General features: G+C 38.8%; 1 protein-coding gene across 4 annotated transcripts in view; it reads left to right on the top strand.

Annotated features, from left to right (window-relative positions):
- The window catches only part of HPSE2 (heparanase 2 (inactive)), a gene marked incomplete at its 3' end in the record, with an annotated part of 567,935 nt that overhangs the window by 330,059 nt on the left and 211,473 nt on the right, over positions 1 to 26,403 (top strand). For all 4 annotated transcript variants that reach the window (XM_082631580.1, XM_082631579.1, XM_082631577.1 and 1 more), the window contains one exon: positions 3,842 to 4,013. In XM_082631580.1, coding sequence (XP_082487706.1) covers positions 3,842 to 4,013 — 172 coding nt within the window. The remainder of the gene's footprint in view (positions 1 to 3,841; positions 4,014 to 26,403) is intronic.

Genomic DNA, 26,403 nt, shown 5'->3' with positions numbered 1-26,403 from the left:
TCTAAGGCTGTAAATTTCCCTGTAAGCATTGGGTTTTTTTTCCTAAACAACAAAAAAAAGCTAGAAGTCTAACATATAGTTATCAGCAGATCTTTTTTTTTTTCTGAGGTCTCTCTTCTTGACTTCTTGGCTCACTATGTCCTCACATGGCCTTCCCTCTGTGTGTGCATGCCTAGGTCTCTTTGTGCTCAAATTAACTTTTTAAAAGACTTTTTAAAAGGGCGGTTTTAGGTTCATAGCAAAATTGAGAAGGTATAGAGATTTCTCATATATCCCCTGCCCCACATGTGCACAGCCTCCCCCACTATCAACATGCCTCACAGAGAGGTACATTTGTTACAACTGATGAACCTACATTATACATCATAATCACCCAGAATTTATGGTTCACATTATGGTTCACTTTTGGTGAGCACATACTATGGGTTTGGACAAATGTATAATGACAGGTATCCATCATTATAGTATCATGTAGAGTATTTACTGCCCTAAAAATCCTCTGGGGCCTCCCTGGTGGCGCAGTGGTTGAGAGTCCGCCTGCCGATGCAGGGGATACGGGTTCGTGCCCCGGTCTGGGAGGATCCCATATGCTGCGGAGCAGCTGGGCCCGTGAGCCATGGCCGCTGGGCCTGCGCGTCCGGAGCCTGTGCTCCGCAACGGGAGAGGCCACGACAGTGAGAGGCCCGCATACCGCAAAAAAAAAAAAAAAAAAATCCTCTGTGCTCCACCTATTCATTCCTCCCTCCTCTCCCTAACCCTTGGCAACCACTGATCTTTTTACAATCTCCATAGTTTTTTCCTTTTCCAGAATATCATATAGTTGGAATCATACAGTATATAGCTTTTTAAGATTGGCTTCTTTCACTTAGTGAAAGACATTTAAGCTTCCTCCATGTCTTTTCATAGCTTGATGGCTCATCTCTTTAGTGCTGAAAATTATTCTATTGTGTGGATGTACCACAGTTTGTTTATCCATTCACTTACTGAAGAATATCTTGCTTGCTTCCAAGCATTTACATTTAATGTAATTGTTGATATGGTTGAACTTACATCTGACATCTTGCAATTTTCTATATACTTCATTTTTTTTTATTCCTCTGTTTCTCCTTTACTGTCTTTTCATTCAAAAGGGATATTGTCTAAGGTACCATTTTAATTTCTTTTTGTTTTGTTTTAGTTATTTTCTTAGTAGTTTCTTATTATAATACATCTTAACTCATTACAATCTACTTTAGGGTAACACTAACTTAATTCCAGTTAACTGTAGAAACTGCTCCAATAAGACTCCATTTTCCCTTCCTTTGTACTATTATTATTCTAAGTATTACATCTTTATATGTTATAAGCCCAACAATACAGTTTCATAGTTTTGTTTATGCAACTGTCATTTAAATTAGTGAAGAGCTGAGTAATGAATATTTTCAACTGTCTTTTATATTGATCTGTGTAACTATTTTTACTGGTGTTCTTTATTTCTTTGTGCACTTTTGAATCACCATCTGCTGACATTTCCTTTCATCCTAAAAGACGTTCTTTCTTATTTCTTGTAAGGCAGATTTTCTCACAACGAATTCTGTCCTTTGTTTTTCTGGGAAGGTCTAAATTTTGTTTTCAGTTTTGAAGGATAGATTGCTGCATGTAGAATTCTTGGTTGACATTTTTTTTTGGCATTTTGAATATGTCATCCCACTGTCTTCTTCTGGCCTCCATTATTTCTGGTAAAAATTCAGCTACTAATTTCATTGTGTTCTGCTGTATGTGAAGAATCATTTCAGTTCCAAAGTTTCTTATTGATAATTTTTTATAATTTCTATCTCTTTATATTTGATTAGTCAATAAAATCATACTTTCCCTTAATTTCTTATTCTTCCCTTTAGTTCTTTAAACATATTTATACTAGCAGTTTTGAAGTCCTTGTCTGCTAAGTCAAACATTTGGGTCCCCTAAGAGATAGTTTCTTTCTTTATTTATTTTTTTCTTGTTTATGGGTCACACTCTCCTATTTCTTTGCATGTTGTAATTTTGTTGTTGTTGAAAACTATACGTTTTAGATAATATGTTGGAGCATATCTGGATTCCAAATCCTCCATTCCAGAGGTTATTTTTGTTTTTTCTTTTCTGTTCATTTGTTTGTTTAGTCACTTCCTGGACTAGTTCCATAGAGTCTGTCTCCCTTGCATCATGTAGCTTCAGTATCTCTTAAGTTTTTTATTAAAAAAAATTTTTTTTATTTTTAAGGCCAGCTTCTTAGGGGTTGCCCCTGAGTCAGCATAGCTTAATAGTGAGATGATGATTGATCAGAGGTTGTGTTTACCTTGAGCTAATAAGGCTTTCACCCTTTGCCAGTAGATCTGTGTGTGGGTTTGGGAACACTTTCAAAATTTAGGTGGTTTACAAGTCTGATTGGCTTTTACTTTTTGACATGCCTTCTCATGTCTCCTTTATGAGTGTACTAGGTTTCACATTCATCTGGGAATACATGGATAGCTACTGCCCTCTCCAGTCCCTCCTGAGCATGCACAGCCTTCCAGACTACAGGGGGTATTTGTGGTCTTATCAGAATCCTCAATGGCTTTCTTATTCCCCAAATCTCCCTGTTACATTTCTTGCAAGTCTGCTGGTCTATTTCTTGCCCCTACCAGTGTTAAAACCTGAAGTGTTAAAACCAAAATGTTGGCCCTGCCTGGGATATGTGCTTCATTCCGAATCAAGTTAGCCCCCTCCAGCAGTGGAGCTGCTGGTTTTTAGGACTTTACTTGTCTATTTAGAACTACCAAGTTAATAGAAACTGGGGGAGGGGATTTTGCTCTAAGTTATTTCACTCAGCTACTTTGCTATTATTGAACATTAAGGTTTTTCTAACTTTTTGATACAAGGACCATCTTTATGAAGCTTTCCTTTCTTACCATTTTTATTAGTTTCCTAGGCCTATCATGACAAGCTCAGTGGTATAAAACAACAAATATTGGGCTTCCCTGGTGGCGCAGTGGTTGAGAGTCTGCCTGCCGATGCAGGGGACATGGGTTCGTGCCCTGGTCCAGGAAGATCCCACATGCCGCGGAGCGGCTAGGCCCGTAAGCCATGGCCTCTGAGCCTGCGCGTCCGGAGCCTGTGCTCCGCAATGGGAGAGGCCACAACAGTGAGAGGCCCGCATACCAAAAAAAACAAACAAACAAAAAAAATGTTTTTCAATCACAGTTCAGGAAGTCTGAAATCAAAGCATTGCCAGGTTTAATTCCTTCTGAAATCCCTAAGAGAGAATCTATTCCATTCCTCTCTCTAGCTTCTAATAGCTGCCAACAAGCCTTGGCATTGCAGCATCCCTTCAATCTTTGCCTCCATTGATACATGGCCTTGCTCCCTGTGTGTCTGTGTACCTGAATCTCCCTCTCCTTTCTCTATAATGACACCAGTCATTGGATTTAGAACACATCCTAATTCCATATGACCTCATCATAAATAATTACTTAAGTAATTACTTCTTCAAAGATCCTATTTCCAAATAAGGTCACATTCTAAAGTTTTGGGTTGACATGAATTTTGAGGGACACTGTTCAACTCAGTACACCATATATTATAAAATATCATTTGAAAATCAGTATGGTCTCTCTGTTGTGGATTAGGTGATCTTTTGCGAAGATTAGTTTGAAAATAAATAGAATGGTAAAATGGCACTTGACTTTTTAGTTGGGATAGTTTCTCAAGTTAAGCTAGCTTGCACCCTCTTTTTGGTTACTTTGTTTACATTGTTAAGAAAAAGGCAGAGAGATCTGCAGATAGGAAAGGGTTGGCAGAACCTCACTCTTCTCAACTCTGACTTGCGTGTCTGCTTTTAATCTAGAGCCAAATAACTATCGGACCATGCGTGGCCGGGCAGTAAATGGCAGCCAGTTGGGAAAGGATTACATCCAGCTGAAGAGCCTGTTACAACCCATCCGGATTTACTCCAGAGCCAGCTTGTATGGCCCTAATATTGGGCGGCCCAGGAAGAACGTCATCACCCTCCTAGATGGGTAGGTCAGATTATTTAGTGGTTTTTAAAACATAGTTCATTAAATGTAATGAATTAATGTATTTGTGTTTTTCCTGGTTATTTCTGGTCTTAAGAAGGGCAGAGAGACTTTTTCATAGTGACATCTCCCACCATAAATCAGGGATTCTCTACCAAACAGTGGAAGAATTTATCTCTCCAGGCCTTCCACAGTCAGCAAAAGAGGGTGGGATTGGGAGGGATATCACAACCTCCAGAACAGGTTGGAAAGAATGTGTTGTTTTAAAAAGCAAATTTAATATTACAGCATTGCATAACATCACTTAATATTTTTTAAAAGGCAAAATATTATCTACTGTATTCTTGGGACCTCTTACAGAAGGTAAAACTTGACAAAATCCTGGACAGTGGGTCTGGGTTAAAAAGTTGAGAAACACTACAAATGCTTGTACATTAAAGCACAGCTTAACAGATAGATTTATTAGGTATTCTAGAGAATTGCTATCATGTGATTTATTTAATTTTGACTGAATCTAACAATCATTTTTTAAGCAGTGGTTATGGATGCAGCACTATGTTAAATGCTCTCTTCCCCAGTCCTGCTTGTGGGCCAGGCCCAGATTAAATAAGTAGAACATACATGTATGTTGGGTCCAGTTATGCAGGGTTGGAGTGGATGTCTTAGGGAATAGCATGAAGAACACTGAAGATACCTGTTGAATCAAAGACTCAAAGAGGATATGTAACTACAACAGAGAGGGTAGGAACAAGGAAGTTGGGAGAGGCAGGAGTCCATGTGACATACAGAATATGCACCAAGGCACACCTTTTGTGCAGCATCCTGTCATATTCTGGGACAGGTATGGTTATTCCTACAAATTCAAAGACAGGTAAGATGTTTTCCAATGAAGTGTACAGCCCAAGTGAGGTTAGATAAATGCTGTACAAGTATAGACAGATACGTTCCAGTAGCAAGAAACCTCTGGCCAACCTCCTGAATGGCCCTTGTGGCTTGATGGCTCTTATGACTCTCTCTCTTCCCTTTTGTGGTAGCTTAGTCTTGATCTAAGCTAATTAACATAGCAGACATAATTGAAGGCTTGGGAAGCTGGAAGGATTTACACTGTAACAACATTAACAGCCTGAACTTTAATTTTAGGCATTTTTGTCTTTACAAAGAATCCCCAAGCCCTTATTTTAATTCCTATCCTTTCCCCATCCTTCATTTTTCTCTCCTTCTCTCTCAGTAGGAACTTCCGTTTTCTCTGGCAGAACAATTTTCTGACCTTGACTCCTACCTACAAATGCAGCTCTGGGCTTCCCTTTGCGTACTTTTGCTGAACTTTGAAGTTACTCTGTGTGTGTGTGTGTGTGTGTGTGTGTGTATGGGATGGTGATGGAGAGGTTGGTTTTATTTTACATGTTTTAATTAGGGGATAAGAATCACATGTGTAGAACATTTTCATAGTTCATAATACACAATCAAGCAAAGCCAATAACTATCACTTAAGTCCACATAGTTATTCTTTTAGATTATACCTTTTCTTTAATGATTTGATTAATATATTTTCATGGGACTGACAGTCTTCTCAGTAGCATGACCCTGTATCAATCATTCATTCATTCTGCAAATACTTGTTGAATAATTGCTATGTTCCAGGTACTATGTTAGGAACTGGGAATGTAAAAATAAACAAAAATAGATACTTTCTCTGCCCTCATGGAGTATATAATATGGTAGGGGAGACATAGACAATAATCAACTTATCTTAAGACTAAAACAGTACCAAGGAGAGGTACATGGTACTATGAATGACTGTAAGTGCTGGGATTTGACTAAGTTAGGTGGTTGGAAGGGTTCCCTAAAGGAGTCACACTTAAGAGGAACAGGCACATGAAAAGATGCTCAACATTGCTAATCATCAGAAAAATGCAAGTCAAAACCACAATGAGATATCACCTCACACCTGTCAGATTGGCTATCATCAAAAAGACCACAAATAATAAATGTTGGTGAGGATGTAGAGAAAAGGGAACCCTAGTAGACTGTTGGTGGGAATGTAAATTGGTGCAGCCACTTTGGAAAACAGTATGGAGATTCCTCAAAAAGCTAAAAACAGAGCTACCATATGATCCAGCAATCCCACTTGTGGGTATATATCTGAAGAAAATGAAAACACTAATTCAAAAAGATATATGCACTCCAATATTCATAGCAGCATTATTTACAATAGCCAAGATATGAAAGAAACCTAAGTGTCCATCAACAGATGAATGGATAAAAATGTGGAATGGATGGAATATTACTCATCCATAAAAAAGAATGAATTTTGCCATTCACAACAACATGGATAGACCCGAGGGGTACTATGATTAGTGAAATAAGCCAAACAGAGAGAGACAAATACAGTACATTATTACTTATATGTGGAAAATAAAAAATAAAAAAATGAATGAATATAAAAAAACAGAGTCACAGATATAGAGAACAAACTAGTGGTTACCAGTCAGGGAGAAAGAAGGGGGAAGGGGCAAGATAAGGGTAGGAGATTAGGAGGTACAAACAAACTACTATGTATAAAATAAAAAAGCTACAAGGATATATTGTACAGCATGAGAAATATAGTCAATATTTTACAATAACTTGTAAAAAATTTTTTCAGTTTTGACAGTCTATGGTTGTATTTTTTTAAATTAATTAATGTATTTATTATTTATTTTTGGTTGTGTTGGGTCTTTGTTGCTGCGCACAGGCTTTCTCTAGTTGCAGCGAGCGGGGGCTAATCTTTGTTGCGGTGCTCTGGCTTCTCATTGCGGTGGCTTCTCTTGTTGCAGAGCATGGGCGCTAGGCGCCCGGGCTTCAGTAGTTGTGGCACGTGGGCTCAGTAGTTGTGGCTCGCGAGCTCTTGAGCGCAGGTTCAGTAGTTGTGGCCCACGGGCTCAGTTGCTCCACAGCATGTGGGATCTTCCCAGCCCAGGGTTTGAACCTGTGTCCCATGCATTGGCAGGTGAATTGTTAACCACTGCACCACCAGGGAAGTCCTACAATAACTTTAAATGAAGTATAATCTATAAAAATATTGAATCACTATGTTGTATACCAGCAATAATGTAATATTGTAAATCAACTATACTTTAATTTTTTAAAATTCATTAAAAATAAATAAAGTGTAATCTGAAGAATGAGTAAGGTGTTAACTAGACAAAATGAGAAGTAAACAGTATCAGTGTTCTTGGAAGAAAGATAAGCATGTGCAAAGGCCCTAAGGATGAAGAAAGGGCCAGATTGGCTAAAGAAAGGTATAGCTAGAGAAGTAATTAGGAGTCATATTATATAGGGACTTACAGGCATAGTGAAGGGCTTAGAATTTCTTCTAAGTGCAGTGAGACAAATACTGAATGTTTTTAAGCTAGGGAGAGAAATAATTTGACTTATTATACAAAAAGTATGCTGTGTCTCCTCTTTGGAAAATGGATTGGAGAGGAGGCAGGGAAATTGGTGAGAAGGCTGTTGTAGGAGTGCACATAATGACGGGAACCTGAATTGGGTTGTGGTAGTGGAATATATTGTTGGAGGTAGAAACCACAGGACTTGATATATTGGATAAGTGTATGGTGATGTGACACAGGGATGTGTAAGTAACTGGGTGGATGTTATTATCATTTACGAAGATGGGAAGATTGGGGGAATAACTGGTTCTGGGGAAAAAGAATCATGACTTTAGGTTTCATGTTATGTTTATTGTGCTTGAATCTAAATGGAGATGTCAAGCATATCCTTGAATGTGAGTCAAGGGATCAAGGTCTCTGCTAGAGATATTAATTTTGGTGGTCATTAGCATGCAAATGGGATTTAAGGCCATCCATGGGAATATAAGAGATCTGTTAGAATATGGAAAGAAAAGAGACAGAGGCTTAGGAGAGAGCCCAGAGGAACTATCACATTTAGAAATGTGAGAAAAGAAGGATAGCCTTAGCGGTAAGAGGAAAGGGAGAGATTGAGGTGTAGGAACCAAGAAAAGAAAGTTTTAAATAAGGAGGGAGTGCTGCTAGAAGTCCAGGAGGTCAAGTAATAGGAAGACAGAAAAGTGCCATTGAACTTGGCAACATGCAGGTTGTTGGTGACCTTGAGAAATATAGTTCAGCGGAGTGGTGGAACAGAAGTCAGATCACAATAGTTTGAAGAGTGAATGGAGGGTGAGAAATTGGAAATAATAATATGGACAACTCTTAGGAGAATTCTTACTGTGAAGGAAAGTAGAAAAATGAAGGGAGATTTGGGGTCAAGGAAGATAATGGCATTTTTCCCCCTTTAATTTAATGTGGGAGACAGCAGAACAGGTTTGTATTTTGAGACTTATCCAGGAGAGAAGAAGAGCTAGATGATACAAGAGATCAAGGATATAACCAAAATGAGAAGTTCTTTAAGGCTAGAAGAAATGGAATCCAGAGGAATTGGCCTTCATTAAATGGAGGGACAATTATACCAGGGTAACAGAAAGTAAGAAACAAATATTTTTCTATGTCAGAGATTAAAAAGTCATACTGAGGAGACACTTCTACCCAGTATATAAGGTATAGTTAAGGCATCCCAGTTTGTGTACATGGTGTAATTTTGGGCACATAGATACTAGTTTGTTATGAATAAGTCAAGAACTTGGACACAATAGTTGGCAACAGATGAAAGAAATGATCATGTGACTGGGTAGTGTGGTGACAAGTGGTAAGGCCTACTTCCCCATGCATTCGAAAACTAATAGCACTCAAGAGGCTAGAAAAATTACATAGGGCAAGAAGGAAAGGTATTGATGAACATTTTTTTTCTTTTATGTGCCAGAAAAAATGGGTATTTACCTTTCTTAATGTATATGTACTAAATATACATATATAACTTTAAACACATAAACTTTAAACATATAAACATATAACTTTAAACACATAAACATTCCCAGTGACTCAACCAACAATAGCAAAAATGTCAGCACTCTAAATTACCAGCTCTGTAGTTTTTCCAGTCCTCCTGGTTATACAGATATAATTTTACGTAGTTGTGATCATTGTATATGCATCATTTTGAATTCTGCATTTTTTGCTCATTGCTTTATATTGCCCCTTCCTTATTTCTACATAGTTCTCGTATTTGTCATTCTTAATACCAGTAAAATATTCCATTGCATTAATGTATTGAATTCTGGCTAAGCATTCCCTCACTGCTGGGCATTTGGGCTGTTTCCGGTTTTTGTCTGTAATATATAGCACAGCTGTAAACATCTTTATACAAATAGGTTTTTAAAACATTTCTTTTGAATTACAGCCTTGGGCTATATTCCAAAAAGCTGGGTTTCTGGGTCAAAGTACTGTATATAATAATTTTTATGGCTCTTGTATTTGTTGCCAAATTTCTTTTCAGAACAGTTTCACCAGGTTGAAGGGCGACAATGTATTAGTGTATCTTTTTCCCAATACTCTACAATAATGAGTATAATTTTTATTAATTTACTCTATTTTAATTAATGCAAGATTGTACCTCATGGTTGTTTAAATTTGAATCCTGTTAACTGTGAAAAGAACCAAACATTTTCCAAAACTTTATGTCGTCTCCTTTCCCCTTATTCCACATTTGACTAATGACACAATAACCATTTTGCCTGAGGCACAGACCAGGAGGTCATTTTAGATTCATTCCTCTCCTTTGTTCACAGTCTCCATTAGTTAGTTATTAAGTTTTATTATTTCTGATGTCTTAGTATCACTCATATCCCATCTTCCTTTCATTTTTATTTTAAACCTTATCATTTTTCCTCCTAAACAATTTCTCCATATCTAGTCTAGTCTCCTTACAGATTTCTGAGTAGTTTTTTTAAAATGCAACATGTGGTCAAGTCACTCTTGCTTGAAATCCAAACCCTTTCGCATGTACTCCTGGCCTTTAGGGTCCAGTACCTGCCTTCTTTGCAGCTAGTCAGTAGCTACACACCCTTGCACAACCTGCACTTAGTACATCAAAGTATATGTCCATCTTAGAAGATGCCACACTTTTTTACCTTTGCACCTTTTTATTTTGTGTCATTTTCTTTGGAATACCACTCTCTTCCCTTATTTTTCTTCATTCCAATATATCTTCTCTGACATCTTCAGGCAGGATTTCTTATCACCTCCTCTGTCCTTATATGGTACTTTATTTTTCTGCTATAGCACTTATCAAATTGATGATAACTTACTTATTTACCTATCTGCCTCCCCTAACAGACTGTAGACTAAGGTCAAGACTCAGTCTATGTTTTATTGATTCTGTAGCCTTCAGAATCTAGGAATAGCTTTAGGTTTATAGAGCCAAACTAATTTTTAAGCTTAAAAAGGCTTAAAACTACTTAGGTATTTACTGGACTATATAGGACTATCTTCCCAGTTAGGATATGAACAGAGATAGAATCTTCATGTTTGTGTCTTCAGATAATACCATGTTGCCTGGAATATGGGAATTACTTAATAAAATGCTTGTTATATTATTTTCATTTCCTCATTCAGGAACTGGCTCTTCCCAGTTATTAATTTTTATCTAAAGGCATAAGTAGTGTTCTTTAGGGTTTTATTATTTTCCTCTGCTTTTCTTTTGTAAACTTTTATGCATCATCTACGTAATGACAATTTTATCTTAATGTATTGCTTTTTTAAATTAGTTTCTGCTTTATAACAAAGTGAATCAGTTATACATATACATCTGTTCCCATATCCCTTCCCTCTTGCGTCTCCCTCCCTCCCACCCTCCCTATCCCACCCCTCCAGGCGGTCACAAAGCACCGAGCCGATCTCCCTGTGCTATGCGGCTGCTTCCCACTAGCTATCTACCTGGTACTGTATATATGTCCATGCCTCTCTCTCTCTTTGTCACAGCTTACCCTTCCCCCTCCCCATATCCTCAAGTCCATTCTCAAGTAGGTCCGTGTCTTTATTCCTGTTTTACCCCTAGGTTCTTCATGACATTTTTTTCTTAAATTCCATATATATGTGTTAGCATACGGTATTTATCTTTCTCTTTCTGACTTACTTCACTCTGTGTGACAGACTCTAGGTCTATCCACCTCATTACAAATAGCTCAATTTCGTTTCTTTTTATGGCTGAGTAATATTCCATTGTATATATGTGCCACATCTTCTTTATCCATTCATCTGGTGATGGACACTTAGGTTGTTTCTATCGCTGGGCTATTGTGAATATGTATTGCTTTTCTTATTACTTTGAAATATGTTTTTATTGCTTCAGAAGTTACTTTTTATTATAGTTGTTCTTATCCATTTTCTTGTTGATCGTCTTTTCTGTTTCTTTCCTTACACAGTTAGGATAAATTTACTATTTCATTTTCACATAGCCTTTAAAAAATGTTTTAATTTTCAATGTTAGGCTCTTTAACTTATTTGGAGTTTATTGCCATATGTACTATAGAGTAAGGACCTAATCTATTTTTTGGTGATGTGACAGTGTCAAGAAAAGCAGGTATTCATTGAAAGCATGTTTACTGAGGCTTTTTTAGGGGCTTTTAAACCATAGAGAGATGAATACTAAATTATCTCTCAATAAACATTTATTGAACAGCTATTTCATGTTTGATCCTTGCTTAAGTGTTGGGTTTATATTGATGAATAAAGCTAAAGTAACTCTTATTCTCTTGGAGCTTAGCAAGACAGAGCTATAGTAAATAAGAAAACAAATTATCCCAAATTGTGTATAATTCTATGAAGGAAATGATCAGGATACCTGGAGTTGGAGGATTTATTTGGACAAGGTGATCAGAGAAGACTTATCTGAGGAACAATTTATTTAAGCCAAGAACAAAAGAATAAGAAGGAGCCAACTGTTCAAAGATCAGAGTGAAAAAAGTTTTAGATAGAGGTGGTAGGTCGTGTTTGTCAATGTCCTGAATCAGAAACAAGGTTAAGGCATTTGAGCAATAGAAAGATGGGCATTATAGTGAGCAAAAGGAGAGCAGTAGGAGATGAGAATGCATGGACAGGCAAGGACCAGATCATTACTGAACCATGTATACCATGGAAAAGAGGTTGTGTATTTTATTCTCTGAGCAATGGAAAGCTATTACAGGGTTTTTATAGGGGCAGCAACATGTACCAGAGTCTGCTCTGTTTTGTGTGCCAAATAGATTTTAAGGTGCAAAAGTAAGAAATCAAAAGAGTTCAGTAAGGAGGGTTTTCATTATGAGGTGTGTGTGATTGGGTTAAGGTAATGGCAGAAAAGATGGAGAGAAGTTAAGGTAGACTTGCTTTGTTGATGGATATCCCAGCAAGGTGGGGGTGGGAGAATAGGAGGAATTAATAAAGGATGACTCCCACCTTTCAAACGTTAGCATCTCTCTTTCAAGAGCCATCACATGCAGAAAAGGGAGGTTTTCAAAAAGAAGTTACACCAAAATGAACACATACTCATACTCAGGAAACAGTATCTCGGGAGTAACAAAAGATGACTTTACATTGGCGGGCTTCCCTGGTAGCACAATGGATAAGAATCTGCCTGCCGGGCTTCCCTGGTGGCACAGTGGTTGAGAGTCTGCCTGCCGATGCAGGGGGAGCGGGTTTGTGCCCCAGTCCGGGAAGATCCCACATGCCGCGGAGCGGCTGGGCCCGTGAGCCATGGCCGCTGAGCCTGCGCGTCCGGAGCTTGTGCTCTGCAACGGGAGAGGCCACAACAGTGAGAGGCCCGCGTACCGAAAAAAAAAAAAAGAAAGAAAAAAGCATCTGCCTGCCAATGCAGGGGACATGGATTCGATCCCTGGTCCAGGAAGATCCCACATGCCACGGAGCAACTAAGCCCGTGCGCCACAACTACTGAAGCCCGCGCACCGTGCTCTGCAACAAGAGAAGCCCGCGCACCACAAGGCAGAGTAGCCCCCGCTCGCTGCAACTAGAGAAAGCCTGCATGCAATAACGACGACCCAACACAGCCAAAAATAAATAAATAAAATAAAATAAAAATAAAAATAAATAAACTACATTGGGTGTGCTTCAAGTTCAGGATAGTGATCTGAGCACAAGCTCCATTTCCTTCTGGGACATCATCCCAACTCCTATTAAAAACTGATAAAGAACAATTCTGTAATAACAAGCACATGAAAGAGGGATCATTAGCAGATGAGAGACTTCTGACAGATTTCTATAAGACAGTAAACAGATGGAAGCCTGTTGACAGAGTAATCAGAGTGAGGAAGTGGCAACCCAGGGAACATGGGCTCTGAGAAAAGGTGGAGAATCTGTCTTGCAGATAGACTCAGAGGCCAGAGAGGGTGAGGTGGGAAAGGGAGACCAAGCCAAGGGGTTAATATGAAAGTCTGTCTTCACAGGGACTACACCCACAACTCAACTCTCCCCTCCATCACTTTAAGTCCCCTACCCTGCCTACAGAGCAAAGACAACTCAGTCTGTTATGTCCTAGCAAATTGCAAACCAATAGTTAGGAGCCTTCACCAAAAAAATAGTGCTGGAATACCTGAGGATGAGCTAGTATTGCTAAGGTGGAGTTGCTTCTGCATAGTAAAATGCTGAGTAGAGCACTGTGGGATACCCTAGCCCAAAGGCTATCTGTGCCCTCCCTCCTCCCTCTCTAAAGGGAACTGTGTTGGTCAACAAGCTCTGACCACAAAATAGAGATCCCAGGGAAAGGAGAGACTTATCAAAAAAACTCCCATATATTCAACAGCTTAGAAAAATCTGCACCTACTACCTAGAAGAATCTATTTAGTCCCCATTTAAAAAAATAGATAGGCAAAGATCACAAGATGTAAGAAGGAAACAAGTAACATAAAAGAGAAAAACCAAGACAAATACATTTTAAAAATTGACCCAAGAAGAATTATAATTCAAGATCAGAACTAGAAAAGTAAAAAGCTATAATTAGTATCCTTATAAAGATATAGTAAGATACTGTATTTATATATACTGTATTTTGTATACAGAGCAAAACATATTTTTTAAAACAAAATATATAATTGATGAAATTAAGCCCAATAAATGTAAGGTAATGATTTCTTAGATACAACACTGAAAGCATAAGTGATAAAAGAAAACACTGATTAGCTGCACCTCATAAAAATTAAGAACTTTTGTGCATCAAATGATACCATCAAGAAGGTGAACAGACACACATAATAGGAGAAAATATTTGCAAGTCATACAGCTGATAAGGAATTTATATCCAGAAAATATATATATACATACACACATATAAATTCTTACAACTCAACAGTAATATGACAACCTCTTTAAAAATGACCAAAAGGGATTTGAATAGGCATTTCTCCAAAGAAGACATACAAATGGCCACGAAGTACATGAATAGATGTTCCACATCATTAGTCACTAGGAATGTGCAAATCAAAACCACAGTGAGATACCACTTTACATCCACTAGGATGGCTACAATCAAACAGACATACAAAAGCATATGTTGGAGAGGACATGGAGAAATTGGAACCCTCATACACTGCTGGTGGGCATATAATATGATGCAACTACTTTGGAAAACAGACTGGCAATTACTTGAAAGGTTAAACATAGAGTTACCATATGATTTAGCAATTCCACTTCTAGGTATATACCCAAGAGAAATGAAAACATATGTCCACACAAAAACTTGTACACAATTATTTATTGTGGCATCATTCATAATAGCCAAAAAATAGAAACAACCCAAATGTCCGTCAACCAATGAATGGATAAATAAAATTCAGTAAATCCATACAATGGAATATTACTTGAAAATAAAGAGAACTGAAGTACCAACACATGTTGTCAGAGATGAACCTTGAAATCATCATGCTAACTGAAAGAAGCCAGTCACAAAAGCCCACACAGTGTATGGTTTCCTTTATATGAAATGTCCAGAATAGGCAAATCTATAGAGACAAAAAGTAGATTGGGTTGCCTAGACTGGTGAAGTTTTCAGGGAAATGGAGAGTGACTGCTCATGGGAATGGGGTTTCTTTTTGAAATTAAATATTCTAAAATTAGATTATGTTGATAGTTGCACAAATTTGTAAATATAATAAAAAATATTGAACTGAACAGTTAATGAGGGGATTATATGGTATTAAATTTTATCTCCGAAAAGCATCTGAGTCCAATAAAAGAATTATAAGATAAAATCAAGGACATCTCCCATACACAGAGTGTTGGACAGAGACAAAAAATTTGGGATTAAATCTTACGGGTATAAAAGATCAGTTCAGGATCCCCAACAGCTGTCTCATAGGATATCCAGATCCAGAAACAAGGAAGAAAATTTGGTTACAGAAAGAATGAAAACCGTATCAACCTTTACAATGTAAAATTAAGGGGACAGTTGACAGAAAATAGGCGGTAAAAATGGAGAGAAGAAATATGACCCACACGGCTGATATCCTCTTATAATATGTATGGAGTTGGAAAATATTGTCTAAGCCATTGAAATAGATTGAGATTTGGAGAAGAGGAGGCCCAGTAAACCACGCACATGGAGTTAACCCTTGGTTAGAATGAATTATGGCAGCATTTCCTTAAATGTGCTCTGGAAAATATCAGTTCTGCAGGATAACAACGTTATGTGGAGGGGTAAAAAAGTAAAAGCTTCCACAGTCAAGTAAGCTTGAGAAATACTGGGATGTACAAATGTACTGAAACACTTTCCAGCATCTTTATTACATTAGTCTACATTCTGAATCTCCAAGAAGGGGATTTAGCATGCAGAATTTAAAAAATTTATTTGACCATAGTCTTATTTTCCGAGAGTATCTTGAGGGACTAGTGTTCCACTAACATGTTTGGACACATCACTGACTTGGAATATGAGCCCTGCTTTAGGTGAGATATGGCCATAGAGCAAACAATAGCAAAAGAATTACAATTTGGAGAACTCAGGACTTGGACCATTTCAATAGCCCCATTACTGGTCTATTTGCTTCCATTCTTGTCCTCTCCAGTCTATTCACCACTCAGCTGCCAGAAAATCTTTTACAAACATAATTCACATGATGTCAGTCACTTGCTAAAGACTCTTTAATGACTTTTCATTGCTCTTAGAATAAAATTTAATCTCCTTACCACATCCAATAAGGCTCTACAATGAGCAGTCTGGCTGCTGCCCAGCTCTTCATTCTTATCTTCTCCAGATTTCCCTTTTCCTTACTTCACTCAGGCCTCACTGGCCTGCTATGTGCTAAGTTTCTCCCTTTTTTTTTTTTTTTTTTTTTTTTTTGGTGGGGGGCGGGGGTTGCACATCACATGCTTTTCTTTCTACCTAGAGTGTCCTCTCAGCTTGCCACATGGCTGGTTTCTCCTCACCCATCAGAGTTCTTTCATGAATAGCCTAGCTAAGTGATTCTCTATCAGCGCACTCTGTTAGTTCTCTTTATGGCATTTATCACAAGTTATAACTGCATATTTACTGTTTATTTTTTGCTTATAGATCATAAACTCCATGAGAGCAGGAAGTTGTCTGTTGTATTTACTAATATATATTCAGTGCTGGCAAAAAACCTAGCACACGGTGGGTGCTCCAATTTGTTGAATGAAGAATGGAAGTTATACTAATATTTTACAGAGTTGCTAGTGGCATATTCTAACCTGAACCTAGGTTAGAACAGAAAGCTAGACAGGGCCTTTAACTCCCATGGTGGCCCAGAGAGCTATGCAAAGCATTCCAATTTGGGCAAAAAGGATAAAAGCAGGAGAATTAGGAAGGAAATAATGGTCTTTTCCATCACAGCAGACCACATTATGTATGCTGTGTGCTCAATGATCTACAAAACAGAAACAGAAAAATTGCCTTTTTATATCCAGAATTTCTATCTTTAGTTCTGTCTAATTACCAAAACTTCTACTAAGTGCCTAATGCTGATTTATAGACTCCACTGGTACTCAAAGCATAGACAGCAGTGAAAGCGGTATGGGTGGGTAAGGATGGAAAGTTCACTATGTTCCTATACACAGGCTCTCATTATGACTTTTGTGGGCCCTGGGCATTTTTTACCTCATGGGTCCTTTCCTCCATAAAGACATATTAAATCAGCAGCCTTCTGTGTTCTACTGTAGTAAGTCAATATAGCAGGATTGGGGGCAAGGGTGGAAATAGCAGGAATGTAAAGAGCATACACTTTAGAACTAGATGAGACCCAGATCAGCTTCTAGCTAGGTCATCTTGAATTATTTAATCTCTCTAAAACCTCGGTCTCCTCATTGGTAAAATGAGGCTAATGAAATTATCTATTTCTTAGGCTTGTTGTGAAGTTAAATGAAATAATGAATTGAAAGTGCTTAGTGTAGTTCCTGGCACAATCCACACCTAAAGAAATGTCAGCTACAATTGTTAAGGACAAGTGAATTTCAAATTGAAAAGGCAGGGTTTTTTTCTGACTTTTTGCCTATGACTCAATGTAGCCTTCTAAGCAGTTCAGAGAACTGAATGAGATTGAGAACTAGAAAGATTAGCTACAGTAACATTGCATTATAATGAGGGTGATCACAGCTCCTGCCTACAAACCTGCTTACACCACATTCTTGTTTGGAGTGGGAAATTGCACAGCTGGGGACAATTTGGTGCACAGAGAAATCATCACAGTGTTATTCCTAATAATTGTTATGTTTTATTTCACCTGTAAAAGAGTATATGACTTAAACTACAGGAGGCGAGAACAATTTATTCCTCTTAGTTTATAAGAAGAGAGTTTCCTTCTCTGCCTGTAGAGAGAGGCAGGGCCTCCCAGCAGCTGTTCAGTGCTAATTAACAAGGAAGCACTGGCTACTGTAAAGGTCTGTTCCCTAGCTGAGAATTATGCTAATGACTGCTTACTTCTAAACTTGGTTTCTTTTTCTTTTTTTTTTTTTTCCTGGACAGGACTTCTTTCTTGATTAGGGAGACAGCCTAATTCCTGACCCAAGCCCAAGGATATCAGTTATGGCTATTATGATGAAGGATGTTTCTTTCTTCTTCTGTTGTCAGAGAAGTCAGATGGGGGTTAGAAAGAACATTGGAGAAGGAGACGGGTGTCCTGGGACATAGATTTAGGTTTGACACATATGGTCTTGTGAAATATCTTCCTCACTTTCTTTTTTTCCATTCCTTTCCTCCCTTCCCCATTCTACTTTCCCTAAGAACCCTACTTTTCCTCCAAGAATGACCTACCCTAACAGGTGCTGCTGAGATCACAATCTGTAAAAGGTGTGGACAATGGTCCTCCCTCAATGGAAGCACCTGGAGAGCTTCTTTAAAATGCAGCATGAGATGTAGTACAGAGAAGTCCCGAGTCCTCTTTATCCAGTTTCTCCCGACAGTGACATCTTGTGACACTATAGGACAATATCACCACTAGGACACTGGCATTGATACAGTTAAGGTACAGACCATTTCCATCACCACAGGGATGTCTCATGTCGCTCTTTCATCCTTCTCATTCTCCCTCTTTACTTAAAACTCTGGCCAACCACTAATCTGTTCTCTATTTCTATAATTTTGTCATTTCAAAAACGTTACATAAATGGAATAATATAATATGCAACCTTTTAGGGTTCGATTGTCCACTCAGCATAATTCCCTGAAGATTCAACCAGGTTGCTGCATGTGTCTATAGTTTGCTCCTTTTCATTACTGGTAGTGTTCCATGGTGTGGGTAGACTACATTTTGTTTAACCATTCTCTCACTGAAGGACATCTGGTCCTGTTGTTGTTTATTATGAATAAAGCTGCTATAAATATCTCTGTAAAACAAAATGCAGCATGATTCTTAGGCTCCAGCCCAGACCTACCCAACCAGAATGTGTGGGGATGGGACCTAGACATTGGCATTTGAACAGGGACTTCAGGGATTCTTTGCACCCCAAAGTATGAGAACTACTGCCCTATAATATAGACAGAGCAGGTCTTATTATCTTATTTTACAGATTAAGGAATGGAGGTACACAAATGCTAAATTATTTACCAAGCTCACATTTATTGAGTGCCAGCAGTGTGCCTGAAAGTACGCTTGCTTCTTCATGTATGTTATCTTGTTCATCGTCACAATGCCTTTGGGAAGTAGGCTCTCTCCATTTGAAAACATTCAGGGAGGTTAAACAACTTACCCAGGGTCACATGGCTAATATGTTGTGGAGCCAGGTCTTAAATCAAGTACCTATCTGACTCCTAGGCCCATGCTCTTTCTATTTTGTGGTGCTGTTTTCCTGAATTTTCATCTTTGAGTGAAGCCACATGGTCTAGCATACTGGAAAAACTATATAATACTCTTCGCCTTAGTTCCATAGTTTTCACTCTCATAGACTCAGCTTCATACCGGGACTTGAGCTTTTGGAAAGTCTGCTTTTCTGTGTGAAATTCTTCACGATATCTTGATGCATTTTTCCTCCTTCCCACCTGGCTCCACAGCCAGGACAAATCATATCAGGTCAGTTATAGCCTTCTTTGCCTGAATCCAGCAGCATTTTAGACTGTCGAGACATGTCTGTCATAATATTCCCCTAACCAGCACCTTCCAGCTCCAGCCATAGCCTTCCAGATCTGTTTCAACATCTTCTTTCACCATCCCTCATCTCCCTGCTATTTGTCTTCATTCTAATCAAGCAAACCTATTTTGTCCTTTCTGTATTATTGTCTCACATCTGCCTCCATTTTATTCCAGACATTGTTCTATAGCCTCCCTCCTCCCAAGTCCCCATTAGCAGCATGAAATAGCCTTCATCTTGGGGGCCAGTTCCAGGTAATAGTGCCTGGCACCCTATCTTGAGAAGGATTCTTAGGCCACTTCTGAGATTAGGGAAAAAGTATTGAGATCTATTACCAAGGTCTACCATCGGTTCAGAAAAAGGGAGCACATATCACAAATTTGCCATCTCTGCATGGTTAAAGCAAGGGATTTAAAGTCAGAAATGGATTTGATTCTTAGCTCTGCAACTTATTAGTTGGGTGATCTTGAGCACAGTTTCTTTATCTATAAAATGAAAGTAATAATACCTACCTTATAAGATTGTACATTATGTAAACTGCTTACCAAGTGCCTGTCAATCAGTAAGTGGTAGCTAACTTATTTTTTCCTTTCTTCATTAAGATCCTTCTTAAATTAAGCCTCATGGTTGTAACTTTGATTGGCAAGAGAGATTCTGTGGAGAGTCTCACTCCTCTCAAGTCCCTGTATGTTAAAAACTCTATAAATCTATCAAATTAAGGGAATTATAAGCTAGAAGAGAAGCCTAAATAGAGAGCTGCACTAGCCATTAAAGTCAGTGAACATATAGCCATGGTATTTATCAGCCTACTGCAAGTGTAATATTATATATAAATAGGGGTGGGGAGAGAAAAAGGAAGGGAGGGAGGGAGGGAGAGAGGAAGGGAGGCTTGAAGGGAGGAATGGAAGGAGAAAGAGAAACAGAGAGAGTAAAAAGAGAGAGAGAGAGGGTGGGGAAGAAAGAGATCAATATTTTATTTCTTCTAGAGCTTAATATATAGTTAACCTAGTATAGCTTAATATATAATTAGCCATGGAAATGTAAGTGACTTTGGACCAAATAGAAGATGCCTGGTTTGCTGTAACTCAAAATGAATAATTTCCTCACAAGTTTTTCCTAGCTTTTGTATAGAATGGCTGTCACATCTTATTCATGTTAGTTACATAACCAAAGACTCTCCTTGTGGACAAGGAAAAGAAGGATCAGGCTGCCACACTCTTACTGAAGTTTGTAGTCATTTGGACATCCAGTTCCCCATGAAGGATTTATCCTCTTTCCTGGGAGCAAAATTCAGAAACCAGTTTTCAGGATTGCACTCTGTGGTCCAGAAGCAGAAATCAAACCCCAAAGACCATGAATAAAGATGTGCCTTATTATAAGAGAGAGCTGTGATATGCACTGGGAGAGAAGGCTCCACAACATTTCAGATATGTCATATGTGCAGGTGGATAACAAAGGAAAGAAATTCTCCCAGATTTGGGGTCCCTTGGGGGAGGAAAGGAACTCTCACAATGAAAGGGGATATTTTGTTCTTTTCCATAGCAGCATATTTGCTCCAGTGGGAAAGATTCCCCAGTACTGAAAGGTCTGCCTGGCACTGGCCAATTTTCTTAGGTACAGGTCCTTGCCCCTTCCCTCTCTTATCCTTTTTTGAGTGACTGGATGTCAGCATGAGGACAGACATCTTCTGTTCTCTGAAATAATCATCCAAGATTTCTGTCTTCATAATTCAGGTATGGAGACATCCAACCTTGGAAAACCAAGATCTTTCCTTTTTGTCATTATTCACATTCTGGGTTATCTTTTACTTGTTCATTCATAGACCTAAATCTAGGGATTAGAATGGAGGTGGATGGTTGAAAACGCTTGGATAATACTGGACCTTAAACAGAATTACACTTTCCCAATGGTATTTCACTCCTGACAGCACTAGTCTGTGTGCATGTTATTCCACCTCTAATATTACTGTTGCTGAGCATTCTGCAGCTGTGTGGAAGTTATTAATTTATGTGGTTTGGGACAGTTTCTGAGAAACAGGCAAAACTAAGGAGCAGAAGAATCCATCAATGTTAGATTTGAACAAAGAAAATTATAATCTTTTTGGACTTGTTGTCCTCCACAGTGCCAATATAGATATAAAAACAGAGTATGGAAATGATATAGATACACGGTAGATACAGAGAGCCCTAGTGTTCAGAGAGGGAACATGGGGCTGGGGAGAATTCACCAAATTCACTGGCTATAATATCCATTCCATGGAGTTTTGTCTAATCAGTTTCCTTTATGTGTTATTTCTGTCATTTGTTTTTGTTTTTCTAGTTTTTTTTCAATCATTCAAAGACTTCTGAAAACAGAACATTTGCTCCATTTTAAATGAGTTTTATACACTTCTCAAAAAAACAAAGGTATGTTTAGTCATCCTGGTAGTATTTGGAAATGCATATTTTGTTTGACATTATTCCTGAGTTAGATTCTTCCTCATCAGAATAAGTGTAGAAATGCTTCCATATGTTTGAAGTTGTTCTCATCATTTTGCCAAGAGGGAAAAAGGAAGAATGTAGTTAACAACAGTTTTCATATGAACATATATTTAATAATTTTTTTCCCATAAAGTTAGCTAAAACAACTTTTCTACTGCTTAAATATGCTACTATAGTTAAGATAATAATATCATTGGTCTAAACATATTAAACAGTGATTGACAAATTTTTTAAAATATTAAAATGAAATGAAAGTATATTTTACTATTTTGATTTCTTTTACAAAATAAGACTTTAGGTAAGGATCTGACTTTACTGTTTTCCCAAATAGCTACAAATCACATAGCACTATTAAAAACATGCTTCAGTTTTTCACATACTAAATTCTTTTCCATGTAATAAATTCTTACATATAAATGTTTGTAAAAAATCTCTTCTGTTCCATAGATATCCTTACTAATTCCTGATCTCTTTACTAAGGTCTCCTGACTAATACCTAGGAATGTTTTAATAATTGCAGGTTTTATGGTATATTTTAATATATGGTAGATCAGATAAATGTCTTTTCAGTATTACAATTTTTTCAGAACATTCTTGGCTTCTTTCAGATGAATGTTAGAATGATTTTGCAAAGTTTCAAAATTAACGGATGGGATATTTTAATTAGAATTTCATTAAACCCATAAATTAGGTTAGGAAGAATAATTGGTTTTCCTATCCAGGATCATGGTAGGTCTTTTCCTATATTCAATTTAAAAATATTTCCCGGTTTACTTCCGGGTAAGATGGCGGAAGAGTAAGACACGGAGATCACCTTCCTCCCCACGGATACACCAGAAATACAGCTACACGTGGAACAACTCCTACAGAACACCTACTGAATGCTGGCAGAAGACCCCAGACCTCCCAAAAGGCAAGAAACTCCCCACATACCTGGGTAGGGCAAAGCGGAAAGATTCCCGCACAGAGGATCGGTGCCGAGCGGCACTCACCAGCCCGAGAGGCTTGTCTGCTCGCCCGCCAGGGTGGGCGGCGCTGGAAGCTGAGGCTCGGGCTTCGGTCAGAGCGCAGGGAGAGGACTGGGGCTGGCGGCGAGAACTCAGCCTGAAGGGGGCTAATGTGCCACAGCTAGCTGGCAGGGAGTCCGGGAAAACTCTGGAGCTGCCGAAGAGGCAAGAGACTTTTTCTTCCCTCATGGTTTCCTGGTGCGCGAGGAGAGGGGATTAAGAGCGCTGCTTAAAGGGGCTCCACAGACGGGCGTGAGTCACGACTGAAAGCGCGGAGCCCAGTGACGGGCGTGGGACGCTGGGGCTGCTGCTGCTGCCGCCAAGAAGCCTGTGTGCGAGCGCAGGTCACTGTCCACACCGCCCTTCCGGGAGCCTGTGCAGCCCGCTGCTGCCGGGGTCCCGGGATCCAGGGGCGGCTTCCCTGGGAGAACGCACGGCGCGCCTCGGGCTGGTGCAACGTCACGCCGAACTCTGCCGCTGCAGGCTCGCCCCGCACTCAGTGCCCCTCCCTCCCGCCCGGCCTGAGTGAGCCAGAGTCCCCGAAGAGGCTGCTCCTTTAACCCTGTCCTGTCTGAGCGAAGAACAGACGCCCTCCGGCGACCTACACGCAGAGGCGGGGCAAAATCCAAAGCTGAGACCCAGGAGCTGTGAGAACAAAGAAGAGAAAGGGAAACCTCTCCCAGCAGCCTCAGAAGCAGCGGATTAAAGCTCCACAATCAACTTGATGTACCCTGCATCTGTGGAATACATGAATAGACAACAAATCATCCCAAATTGAGGAGCCAGGAGTCAGTGCTGTGCCTCTGAGGTGGGAGAGCCAAATTCAGGACACTGGTCCACAAGAGACCTCCCAGCTCCACATAATATCAAACGGCGAAAATCTTCCAGAGATCTCCATCTCAACACCAGCACCCAGCTTCACTCAACGACCAGCAAGCTACAGTGCTGGACACCCTATGCCAAACAACTAGCAAGACAGGAACACAACGCCACCCGTTAGAAGAGAGGTGGCCTAAAATCATAAAAAGTCCGCAGACACCCCAAAACACACCACCAGACGTGGACCTGCCCAACAGAAAGACAAGATCCAGCCTCATCCACCAGAACACAGGCACTAGTCCCCTCCACCAGGAAGCCTACACAACCCACTAAACCAACCTTAGCCACTGGGGACAGACACCAAAAACAACGGGAACTACGAACCTGCAGCCTGCAAAAAGGCAACCCCAAACACAGTAACATAATCAAAATGAGAAGACAGAAAAACACACAGCAGGAGAAGGAGCAAGATAAAAACCCACCAGACCTAACAAATGAAGAGGTAATAGGCAGTCTACCTGAAAAAGAATTCAGAATAATGATGGTAAAGATGATCCAAGATTCTATTTCCCAGATCCAAAATCTTGGAAATAGAATAGACAAAATGCAAGAAACAGTTAACAAGGACCTAGAAGAACTAAAGATGAATCAAGCATCGATTAAAAACACAATACATGCAATAAAAAATACTCTAGACGGGATCAATAGCAGAATAACTGAGGCAGAAGAACGGATAAGTGAGGTGGAAGATAAAATAGTGGAAATAACTGCTGTAGAGCAAAATAAAGAAAAAAGAATGAAAAGAACAGAGGACAGTCTCAGAGACCTCTGGGACAACATTAAACGCACCAACATTCGAATTATAGGGGTTCCAGAAGAAGAAGAGAAAAAGAAAGGGACTGAGAGAATATTTGAAGAGATTATAGTTGAAAACTTCCCTAATATGGGAAAGGAAATAGTTAACCAAGTCCAGGAGGCACAGAGAGTCCCATACAGAATAAATCCAAGGAGAAATACGCCAAGACACATATTAATCAAACTGTCAAAAATTAAACACAAAGAAATCATATTAAAAGCAGCAAGGCAAAAACAACAAATAACACACAAGGGAATCCCCATCAGGATAACAGCTGATCTCTCAGCAGAAACTCTACAAGCCAGAAGGGAGTGGCAGGACATAATTAAAGTGATGAAGGAGAGAAACCTGCAACCAAGATTACTCTACCCAGCACGGATCTCATTCAGATTTGATGGAGAAATTAAAACGTTTACAGACAAGCAAAAGCTGAGAGAGTTCAGCACCACCAAACCAGCTTTACAACAAATGCTAAAGGAACTTCTCTAGGCAAGAAACACAACAGAAGGAAAAGACCTACAATAACGAACCCAAAACAATTAAGAAAATGGGAATAGGAACATACATATCAATAATTACCTTAAATGTAAATGGACTAAATGCTCCCACCAAAAGACACAGATTGGCTGAATGGATACAAAAACAAGACCCATATATATGCTGTCTACAAGAGACCCACTTCAGACCTAGAGACACATACAGACTGAAAGTAAGGGGATGGAAAAAGATATTCCATGCAAATGGAAACCAAAAGAAAGCTGGAGTAGCAATTCTCATATCAGACAAAATAGACTTTAAAATAAAGACTACTAGAAGAGACAAAGAAGGACACTACATTATGATCAAGGGATCGATCCAAGAAGAAGATATAACAATTGTAAATATTTATGCACCCAACATAGGAGCACCTCAATACATAAGGCAAATGCTAACAGCCATAAAAGGGGAAATCGACAGTAACACAATCATAGTAGGGGACTTTAACACCCCACTTTCACCAATGGACAGATCATCCAAAATGAAAATAAATAAGGAAACACAAGCTTTAAATGATACATTAAACAAGATGGACTTAATGGATATTTATAGGACATTCCATACAAAAACAACAGAATACACATTTTTCTCAAGTGCTCATGGAACATTCTCCAGGATAGATCATATCTTGGGTCACAAATCAAGCCTTGGTAAATTTAAGAAAATTGAAATTGTATCAAGTATCTTTTCTGACCACAATGCTATGAGACTAGATATCAATTACAGGAAAAGATCTGTAAAAAATACAAACACATGGAGGCTAAACACTACACTACTTAATAACGAAGTGATAACTGAAGAAATCAAAGAGGAAATTAAAAAATACCTAGAAACAAATGACAATGGAGACATGACGACCCAAAACCTATGGGATGCAGCAAAAGCAGTTCTAAGAGGGAAGTTTATAGCAATACAATCCCACCTTAAGAAACAGGAAACATCTCGAATAAACAACCTAACCTTGCACCTAAAGCAATTAGAGAAAGAAGAACAAAAACATCCCAAAGTTAGCAGAAGGAAAGAAATCATAAAAATCAGATCAGAAATAAATGAAAAAGAAATGAAGGAAACGATAGCAAAGATCAATAAAACTAAAAGCTGGTTCTTTGAGAAGATAAACAAAATTGATAAACCATTAGCCAGACTCATCAAGAAAAAAAGGGAGAAGACTCAAATCAATAGAATTAGAAATGAAAAAGGAGAAGTAACAACTGACACTGCAGAAATACAAAAGAT

This window comes from Mesoplodon mirus, assembly GCF_964341445.2.
Source record: "Mesoplodon mirus genome assembly, chromosome: 2".
Lineage (NCBI taxonomy): Eukaryota > Metazoa > Chordata > Mammalia > Artiodactyla > Ziphiidae > Mesoplodon > Mesoplodon mirus.
This window is presented reverse-complemented; position numbering and strand designations above follow the sequence as displayed.